Raw genomic sequence first — 11,302 nt, forward strand, 5'->3', positions numbered from 1 at the left:
TGGATATAAATCATAGATATACATCTAATTAAATTGATACGAATCCTAGATATACATCTAAATTGATAGATTAGATTTCTTTCACCCAATATGCAGGGTCTTCTAATTCCTCATATGTATCAAATTTATATTATACTTCATACCATATTAGTAACACATAAAACATACTATGAAACACATATCATAAAATGTATTACAGACTAATATGCCTCTATTGACCAACAAACAAGAGTTATCAAATTATAAGTGACAACATAAAATGATTGGTAAATTATAGAAACTAATAATATAAGTTCGGATTATTAATAAAGATTGGTACTAACTAATCATGCCCGGCCGCGAGTGTTGAAACGCGTATACAAAGATATGAAATAAAGCATATTAATTATAGAAATTTCCTAGGGCTCCCTTTTGGGAAATATTACTATGAGGAATAATATCTTGCAAGAGTCCATATTCGTGAAATTGTTGCAGCTGGAGCTGATGATTATACAAATTAAAGCTAGTCCCACCATAGAGGTGAGGCATTTGGAGCAAGAGTTCTGGAGGAAGGGCAGGGCCCACCAACGTCGTATATGGCCCGAATAATCCGCGGAGGGTTGCCGGAATGTGGTGGTTGTGCTGCCCCTCATACGTGGTGATCACGATTGAAGGGTCTTGGAACGATCTCTCCACACGTTTTTTCACATTGCATTTCTGCGTCGTGCACCTATAGTAGCTTCTGCGACATATATTTTAAATATAAAATGATCAAAAGGCTCAAATTATATAAAATGGTGAAATAAAATACTAGAACTCAAGAAACATGAACTTATAATTATACTCTTGTATCCCACATTTGGTTGTTTCCCATCTTCATTTTATTTCTCGTGTTCTATCTTAATTTTGTAATAGTATAATTATTAATTAGAATTCATAATATCTTGTTAGGGCATCAAATTCTGAAGTTAATAATTACAATTCTATATTTATAAGTAATAAATGTTATACTTTATTATAGTAGTAGACATTGGTAGTACTTAGTAGAATAATTAACCAAGCATGCAAAAGATCTTCATTTAAATAAAAACGTGATTTATTATTCATTGCACCAGAATTTGATTTTTAACTAAAGTTTGGGAAAAAGATAAAGTGGTGATCGTGATAATGAAGGAATAATAAGTTTCTAGAAAAGGTTTGGACTATTACCATGACTTTGTTATAAAAAATAGTGTTCACATAAATCAGAGTTTGCCTTCACACTACACATACAAACTAATTAATTAAATACACACCAATCATAATTTAACTATTAACTAAAATAAAATAACTAGCCAACCTTCATAATTTCTTGCGTTCGCATTCAACCGTTGTGAAAAAAACTCCAAAATTAGTAGTAGAATAAACTATACTGGAGCCTTAAAAATGATACAATTAAAATTATATTAACCTTGGATAAGGGCTGTTTTTGACAGCCTTCTGCCCATATTTTCTCCATTTATATCCATCTTCTAAATGATCAACTTCACTCTTTGTCATGAAAGCAAATCTTGGCTGCCTTTCCTTTTGCTCTCCTTTTTTCTTCCCTTTGCTAACCCTTTTGTAAAATTACAAATATAAGCATTATTAGTGTGTGTGAGTTGGCTAAGCGGTAAAAGGGTTAATGTTGGAGGCCAAAGGTCACATGTTCAAATCCTCGGCAACTCAAAAACAAAAAAAATATAATCATGAAATAAGCTATACTTTGTCTGATCAATTATATCCATATTCCATAGATAGTAGAAAGAAAAATATATAAAATAAACATACTCTTTCTTGGAGTTTTCTTGATGTTTAACAATGGAGGATTCCTTCTCTTTCTTACTCTTACTAGAGTCGGAGGAGGAGGAGATGGAAGAGTTGGGTGTGGCCGGGGTTTCTCTTCCACCGGCCGCCTTCTCCTCCTCTTTGGAGGGGCCATAGGTGGCGGAGAGGGGATTGTCATTGGTGGGCCCATGCAAGATCTCGGTGAAGCTCATGTATGGCAAGGGATCGAACATTTCGAGGTGACCGTCACCACCGGAATAGGGGACGGTGGCGGCGTCCCGGTAGCATAGACCTTGAGACATTTGAGGTGTGGAGAGTGAAAATAGAGAGAGGGTTTGGTTTGTCTCTTTATTTAAAGCTTTGACAAGGAGAAGATTTTGGTTGAGCTTTAGAATTGCATGTTTGTTAATTTATATATTATCGGTAGTTTGATTTTTCTAACCTCTTATTATTTTATTCTTGTATACTGTGTAACAACATATCGTTCACATGTTGATTCAATATTTCTAACTATTTTTTATACTCCCTATATTAAGAGCTTATTTGACATAGTCGATTTCCCAATACATGGCGCACAGGATGTGATCATGTGCTAACTACTCCTCTATCCTCTACAAATATGGATTTTAAGATAATCGTAATAGAAAAATAGAAAGAAAAGTATGTTAGTGGAAAATAAGTTTAACCTCATTAAAGAGATTAAAAAAATTTCTTAAATAGGAAGTTTTCATTTTTAAGGGATGGAAAAAAAAGAAAATAATTTATAATTTTAGAGGACGGAGAGAGTATTTAATTCTAACTACTAACTACGTCAACATACAGTTTATGTTATAGATGTCAACACGAAGGTACGTATTTGTATGTCAATTAAATTTTTATTGATATACAAATGTCTTCGTATTGAAATTATTATAATATAGACTCTAGAAGTAATTAGTAGTAAGCAATTTAAAATACTAGTTAACAACTATACATAGATATATACATCAATTTAAGAAACATTGCGACTTGCGAGTCACATTATTAGAGGATTCATAGTGACAAAAAAAAAGTTCCGGGCGTCCAACATTAAAAATTATGTGAATATTATAAAATGATCAAATTAAAATTCATGTAATAATGAACTAAAATAGAATATTTAGTGTGTTTCTATGAGATGTGGGTAGATCGTAACCGGATCCACTTGCCACGTTTTCTATGACTACAATTTTTTCCATTTTAGCTGCTGCTACCAATCAATCCGACTACCCTAAAACATAAATAAATCACACTACACCTTTTGGTATCACATGTGTGTATTGTTGATATTTGGAGTACTAAGTTATACACTAATAACAAGTCAAAGATTTATCATGACGGGTGAGATAGTTGGATTTAATCCCATTTTTAGTGTTTTACTTAGTAACTACTCTCTCCGTTCATTCCGTTAATTGTTAATGGAACCGTTTCTTTTCAACATAAAGATTTAAAACTGTTGGAAGATCTTCGAAATATCCTGCACAATCAAGGAGAGGATTACACGGAATCAATCAACGGAAACCAATCACACAAAGTTAGGAAGATATTATACACCTTACCATACTTATGAATTGCCTTGTATAGTTCTTCCTAGGCTTATATTAACTGTGTACAATTCATTGTGAATAACATACAAGAAATTATCCCAATACTCTATTTCTACATGGTATCAGAGCGGGTCGCCGACTGTGGGTCAAATTTAACTGACCCAGCAGTATATCTGGGCCGAAACCGAAAAAATGACTGACCCAGCAGTATATCTGGACTTAAAAATTTGGGCCAAGTGGTCCAACCGATCAAAAAAAAAAATTGGGTCGATTGTCCAATCGATTAGAAAAAAGTCCAACCCCTCCAAGGTTCACCTTAAAGGGTTTGAGGGAGGGTGTTGGCAATTGAAACTAAAAATATAACATATAACTGTCCCACATCGGTGTCAAGATAAAACTGAAACTAGTATATAAGTCTCATGGGCCCCTCCTCCTATTACCAATTGGTTTTAGGATGGAACCCATGGATTTCTACAGAGTCTTCCTACTAGCCGTTGGTATCTTCCTCGGTCTGTTGACGGTGCTCCCTTGATTATTTGAAGGCCGTGATTCTGAACCATGGGAGTATCTGTCGGTTTGCGTTCTAGCATCCCCATTTCCGTCAAGAGATCAAGAACATACTTCCGTTGGCTAATGAAGATCCCTTTTTCCGGATCTGAGTACCTCAATCCCAAGAAAATACTTGAGATCTCCTAGATTCTTCATCTCAAATTCCGCAGCCAAATGTCCCTTGAGATCGTTTATTTCCTCTGCATCATCCCCGGTAATAATCATATCATCTACATAGATTATGAGATAGGTAATCTTTTCTCCTCTTCGTTTGATGAATAGAGTGTGATCTGAGTTACTCTGTCTGTAGCCATATCGTTTCATTACTTCCGTGAACCTCCCGAACCAGGCTCTCGGGGACTGCTTCAACCCATATAGAGTCTTCCTTAACTTGCATACCTTGCCTTGCCCAAATTCCTCTGTGAAGCCAGGTGGAGCCTCCATATAGATGGGATCCTTCAATTCCCCATGAAGGAAAGCATTGGTGACGTCATACTGATGTAGTGGCCAATCTTTGTTTTCTGCTACCGAGAGCAAAACCCGCGTACTGTGTTCATTTTCGCAACAGGAGAGAAGGTTTCGGAATAATCCACCCCCTGAGTTTGCGTATATCCTTTTGCCACTAATCGCGCCTTATATCGCTCAATGCTCCCGTCTGGTCTCCGTTTGATTGTGAAGACCCATCTGCAACCAACTGTGTGTTTTCCTTCAGGTAATGGGCTCACTTCCCAAGTACCGTTTCGTTTCAGTGCACTCATTTCAACGAGCATGGCTTCCTTCCAGTGCTTGATTTTGAAAGCTTCTTCAAAGGTTCTAGGAATCTCTTCTTCACACAGTGCTGCATGGAATGCACGTGCCATTTTGGACAAGTTGGCCTCGGCAAAGTTGGCCACAGAGTATCTCCTTCTCCTCTCTCTAGGTTCTGGGGAGTATTTCTTGGGGGGAATTCCTCTCGTACTTCTTGGAGGGAGTACATATTGCCCGGTGTCCTGATCAATAGCAGTATCTTCTTCTTCCTCTACTTCTGTACCAGGTGAGTCAGGAATAGTATCTGAACTTTCATGATTCGGACTAGATATTACCTCGGATTCCGTTACGGTTGGATCAGAGGAGCGCGGCGGAAGCGTTGTCGGGATCGTCTCTGCAGGCGAGATAGGCTCAGGAACAGTGCCAGCTTGCCCTGTTGGATCTGAATCAAAGTTACTTGGCACATACCACCGAAGGGAGTCATTTTCTCGGGTCTCCCCCTGTCTACCACTCTCCCCCTGAGTCCCGAGGTGGTATAAGAATTCGGTTTCAAGGAAATTGCAGTTCATGGTGGTAATGATTCGTTTGGTTTTGGGGTCATAACAGCGGTAGCCTTTCTGGTTAATCCCATATCCCATAAACACGCATTTAATCGCACAAGGGGAAAATTTACTTCTTTCATGCTTGGGAACATGGACATAAACGGAACAGCCAAAGATTTTTGGTGGTAAGGATAGGGCAGAGGGAATTTTGGTTAGCGTGGAAAGGTGATCTAGGGGTGTTTTCCGGTTAAGGATTTTAGTGGGGAGTCGATTGAGGAGGTAGATTGAGGTGGCTACGGCTTCAGGGCCAAAAAGTTGGTAGTACTTTTGAGTCAAATAGAAGGGCTCGGGTCATTTCAAGGATGATGCGATTTTTTCGTTCGGCTACCCCGTTTTATTCTGGTGTGTGGGAGCAGGAAGTTTGGTGTACTAACACCCATTTTCTTCAAAAATTTTTGTCATGGAACTGTTTAGAAATTCCCCCCATTATCGGAACGAAGGATTTTGACAAATGTCTGAAATTGAGTTTGAACCATTTTATAAAACAGCACAAATTTGTCATAAACTTCAGATTTGTGTTTCATAAAATAGACCCAAGTAGTTCTACTGCAATCGTCAACAAATATCACAAAGTATTTAAAACCGGAACTAGTTCCTATAGGCGCTGGGCCACACACATCAGAGTGAACCAGGGAAAAAACAGTTTCAACACGAGTATCATTAGGTTTAAATGAGTTTCGGTGGCTCTTAGCCAAAACACATGCTTCACAAGAGAAATTCTTAGGAACATAAAGTTTAGGAAATAAAGATTTTAAATAACCCGGAGAGGTATGTCCCATCCGTCGGTGCCAGAGCCAAGTATCCTGATTAGTTGACCCGTGAGCAAGCATCGTCGCACCGTCTCGTCGAGCAATCTCGTCCACAAAGTAGAGTCCACGACGTTCAGTGCCACGTCCAATAATCTTCCCCGTCCGGATATCCTGTAACATACAGAAGTTCGGGTGCATCAGTAGGGAACAATTTAAATCCCTGGTCACATGGCTTATAGACATCAATTTTTGAGACAATTTTGGGACATAGAGGCAATTTGGGATGTGAACATTAGGAAAAATTTCTATAGTTCCCGCTCCTTCCACTGGTGTTACCCCTCCATTGGCAGTTTTAATATGTGATTTTGGTGTCTTATGAATCTCCAAGAAATCATTCCTATCGTATGACATAGTGTCGGTTGCCCCACAATCGAAAATCCACCGCGTTTCATCAATTATATCCCCATCCCGGGCTTCCAAAGCATATGACAATCTTTCTAGGGGTGCAAAGGGGTTTTTACTAATGATGGGGTCATTTCTGTAATTACTAGAAACTTGGGGCAGTTTTTCGGCAAAACCAAAAATTGAGGACTTAATAGCAACTTTCGATTTAACAGGGTTAGGATGTGCAAACCCTAACCCTTTACCTCCATTTTCTCCTCCGCCGTCCAATCTGAGCGACGCTATCATCGCCTCTGCTGTTCTCGCCCCACCGCCGCCGTTCTCGCCTCGTCCGCCACCGCCGGTTGGGAGACCGCCGGTGTCCGTCCTCTTCTCCTGAACGACCGATGTCTCTTGGTTCCCCTCTGTCAAGCTTCGGTTTCCATGGTTGGTTCCAATTGCGATTTTTGCTTTTCCTGCTTTCTCCTCCTCCCACCATTCTGGGTATCCCACCAATTGGAAACATGTTTCCTTCGTGTGCTTGTGCATTCCACAATGGGAGCACCAAAGTTTGGATTTATCGGGTCTGTTGTTTCCCCGGCGGTTGGAGACGTTGCGATGCGGTGGTGGTTGCCCTCTGTTCTGGGACAGACGGTACTCGCGAGCCCCGAAACCGTATCCGACCCCCAATGATGTCTCACTTCCGACAGTGATGGCGGTTGAATCGGACGCCGGCGACATGATCTTGAGTCGAGCCGCCTCCCGTTTCACCCACCCATACGCCACGTCGGCTGAGGGGTAGGGATCCTCCTTGAGGATCTCGCGTCGGATCCAGTCGTATTTCTCGTTCAATCCGGTAAGAAATTTGAATAGTCTTAATTCGGCCTTGATATCTCGGTATTGTGCAATTCCTTTATCGCAGCAGTCAACTGTCTTGTGCGGGCATCAATCGATGTCGATCCATAGCCCATGGAGCCTGCTCCAGTAAGCTTCTAGTGTCGATTCTCCCTGTATAATCCTGCTCGCCTTGTCTCGCAGGTCGTATATGAGATACGAATCTGCCGAACTTGCAAAAGTCACGGCAAGTGTATCCCATAACGCCTTCGCCGTTTGATGATGTGCGAAGTCGGCGATGATGTTGGTTTCCATATTGTCGATAATCCAGGAGAAGACAATTAAGTCGATCTCCTCCCAATCTGTATATCCTTTCTCCCCCGGTCGTGGTGGAGGTGGGATTCCGGATATATGGCGGTAGACTCCTCGGCCACCTATGGACACTTTCATTAAACGTGCCCACAACGAGTAGTTTGAGCCATTCAGTTTGAAGGCTACGGTAACACTCTTGCTTGATCTGATTTTTTCAGCAACGGGTTAGGTAATTTCAGGTTTGACTTCTGCCATATTTTTTTTTTGGCTGGGTTCTTCTCGCCTTTTGGTCGAGGAAGGTGTTTTTCTGGGCTATGATGAAGATTTTCTGAGCCTAACCTGCTCGGATGCCATGTAGAAATTCATGGGTTCCATCCTAAAACCAATTGGTAATAGGAGGAGGGGCCCATGAGACTTATATACTAGTTTCAGTTTTATCTTGACACCGATGTGGGACAGTTATATGTTATATTTTTAGTTTCAATTGCCAACAGACTCATCTACTTGTCCCACACTCGGCCCGATATCGCATATGCAGTTGGGGTACTTAGTCAGTTTATGCATAGTCCACAGGGAGAACACTGGGAGGTGGCACTTAGAGTAGTACGCTACCTGAAGGGAACAGTCGGACATGGCGTATTGTTTCGAAGGAATGGACATCTTGACATTCATGGATACACAGATGCAGACTGGGCAGGGAACCCGGTTGACAGACGATCGACGGGAGGATACTTCACATTCGTGGGGGGAAATTTAGTTACTTGGAGAAGCAAGAAGCAGAAAGTAGTGGCGCTGTCAAGTGCAGAGGCTGAATTCCGGGGCATCAAAAGTGGACTCACAGAGATCCTGTGGCTCAGAAGGGTAATGAAGGAGCTAAATCTCGAGTCACAAAAGACGTGTAAGTTACTTTGTGACAACAAGGCAGCGATCAGTATTTCAGAGAACCCTGTGCAGCACAATAGGACCAAACACGTCGAGATTGATCGACACTTCATAAAGGAGAACCTTGAAGAGAAGATAGTGGAAATCCCCTACGTTAAGTCCGAAGATCAGTTAGCAGACATCCTGACCAAAGCAATTCCGGTCAAGAACTTTCAAGGGATTTTGAGCAAGTTAAACTTCGGGAATCCCGTCGCTTAACTTGAGGGGGAGTGTTGGAAGATCTTCGGAATATCCTGCACAATCAAGGAGAGGATTACACGGAATCAATCAACGGAAACCAATCACACAAAGTTAGGAAGATATTATACACCTTACCATACTTATGAATTGCCTTGTATAGTTCTTCCTAGGCTTATATTAACCGTGTACAATTCATTGTGAATAACATACAAGAAATTATCCCAATACTCTATTTCTACAAAAACAATATGTTAAATGTATGGTAAAAAAACAAGAGGAAATAAAATCAGAGAGGTGAAGAGAGAATAAAGGAAGAGAAATGATTATTTTTTACCAAAAATAAAAATGATTCAATGAACTTAGAACTTCTCAAAATAGTAAAATGAATGTATTAACATGGGGCAGAGAGAATATTTTTTAATATTTAATTGGATCAATATAGTACTTCCTCCATCCCAACTAAGTTGAGACAAAAACCTTTTGGGCACAGAGATTAAGAAATTGTATTGAAAAATAGGAGAGATAAATAAAGTAGGAAAGATAAAGAGAGAGTAAAGCAGATGGTGGAATAAAATAAAAATGATTGAATGTTTTGTTTTTTATTAAAAAGAAAATGATTCAACTTAGTTGAGACATCCCAAAAAGGAATAAGACTCAATTTAATTGGAACAACAAGAGCGTGAAAATATATAGGGTTTTATCCTAAAATTAAATTAATGATAGGAAGACTGGTCTAGCAATTGAAGTTTCTTTCTACTTATGTCAGATATAGTATATTATTTTTATTGCCAACGTATAGTGACTAAACATGATTGGTTGTCTTGTTTATACAAAACTTTTATACTCCTTCCATCTCATTAAATGCAAAGCATTTGCCTTTTGATACAAGATGTTTTTTTAAAAAGTTAAGTAAAGATTATAAAATAGGAGAGAATAAAATAAAAATGACGTTATTTTTATTTTATGTGTCATTTTAAGTGTGATAACTCAAAAAGTGAAAACGCTTCATATTCAGTAGCGCGGAGGAAATATTTATATGTTGTGAAATTAACTCAATATATAAGGATGATGATTATTATATAAAAAACATGAATATAACTTGAAAATGTAACAAAACATTTAGCATTATCTACTGTTGCAACAGGTTTTGAACCAAATTGGGACTTCGAAAAAAAATGTTAATCTTGCACCTTCACTCGTGGATTAGGAGTTGGTGCTGATACGAGTATATCTTCGGAAATATCTCCCATATCTTTATTATTATATTATCATATCTTTTCCATATAATTGTTATCTTATTCACCAAGTTAGGTTTTTCATAGGAGTATTATAAATAGGACCTATTGTTATTCTCATAATTCAATCAATGAAATCATAATTATTGTCTTTTATCTTTATTTATTTTTTCGTTTATAATTTCCGATTGTCTACAGAGCACGGTTTCTCTGCGACTTTCTTTATCTTTTTCACTTGATAAGGGTCTTTCCCTTATCAATTGGTGCTTTCATTCGGTTCTCATCCTCCGAATTACCTCCATCATGTCATCCACCTATGCTGCCTATTACCATCACCAATTCGACTACCGTCAGCCGCAATTCGCCCACCACCCATCGCAACCCATATATCAGCCACCACACCATCCGATTGGATCATTAGATCTGCAACAATCCTATCCACAGGATAGGCACTTCCACCCACAATATCATCCCTACCATGCCCGACAGCCCACTTGCTGGGACCCGCCATGGGTGCGCACGCAGCAGAGTTCTTCGCCCTATGATAAGTCGCCGCCTCACAACCCATACCTCGCCTATGGTGAAGCGACATACCAGGGTTCTGACCCCAATAATCCTGACCTCATGGCTCGATCGTTCTCCCCTGCCCAACTAGCCGCCGTAAACGATTACAACGAGAAGTTACGTGTGTATAGATTGGACCAAGCCTCCCTGCTCTCCCGTGTGACCGCTTGGTTTGAGGAGAACACTGATGATGAGAATATAACTGAGGAGAACATTGATAACACTTTCACGATGGTATTGAGTGCGGATGTTCCTAAAGACATTCACGATGTTCCCAACAACATCACCGATGTTGCCATCAACACTGCTATCGGGGTAGATGTGAGCGATGAAATTGAACAGAGTGAAGGATCTCTAGACGAGGCATGTGAGATGTCGCTCGCAGAGTCAAGGCCGTGGCCGCTGAACCCCGCTCTACAGACAGCTCCACCCTTCCTCAACCAGCAGCCTGTTGCTGCCTCCGACGGGCATCCACCGAGCCTCTACTCAGCACCTAGCAACCCTAAATTCAGTTATGATTCCCTAGAACTAATTGCTGATGTTACTGATGCATCAAAAAAACCTTGCCCAATAACTGCAATTGATCAACTACTTGACCGAGATCACGTTGGAGCGGAAGGGGTATTTTTAGATGATGAAAAGAAGGTTGGAATTTTGACAGTAGCGCTAGAGTGCATGCCAACTGGACTGGATTACTGTGCGACAACCTACATTTCTGATGTCAATGCACTTATGATTTATTGTTCACGACGACTGAGATGCTCAACTGTTTGGTGTGCATTTGATCCATGAGGGAATAGCCCGCCAAAGCGTATGTTCGCGATGCTTTTCATTGTGTTGTGGGTCCCACCTTGAGG

At 40.1% G+C, this 11,302-nt stretch overlaps 1 protein-coding gene across 1 annotated transcript; it reads right to left on the bottom strand.

The window, feature by feature from the left end:
• Positions 1-310: 310 nt before the first annotated feature.
• LOC121783942 (WRKY transcription factor 71-like) lies at positions 311-2,147 on the bottom strand. The gene is made up of 3 exons (XM_042182128.1): positions 1,789-2,147; positions 1,430-1,576; positions 311-721 (listed from the first exon to the last, which is right to left on the bottom strand). The coding sequence occupies exons 1-3, from the start codon at positions 2,085-2,087 to the stop codon at positions 382-384; spliced, it is 786 nt and encodes a 261-aa protein (XP_042038062.1). The 5' UTR covers positions 2,088-2,147; the 3' UTR covers positions 311-381.
• Between the last annotated feature and the right edge of the window lie 9,155 nt (positions 2,148-11,302).

The sequence above is a fragment of the Salvia splendens genome, chromosome 21 (assembly GCF_004379255.2).
Source record: "Salvia splendens isolate huo1 chromosome 21, SspV2, whole genome shotgun sequence".
Classification (NCBI taxonomy): Eukaryota; Viridiplantae; Streptophyta; class Magnoliopsida; order Lamiales; family Lamiaceae; genus Salvia; species Salvia splendens.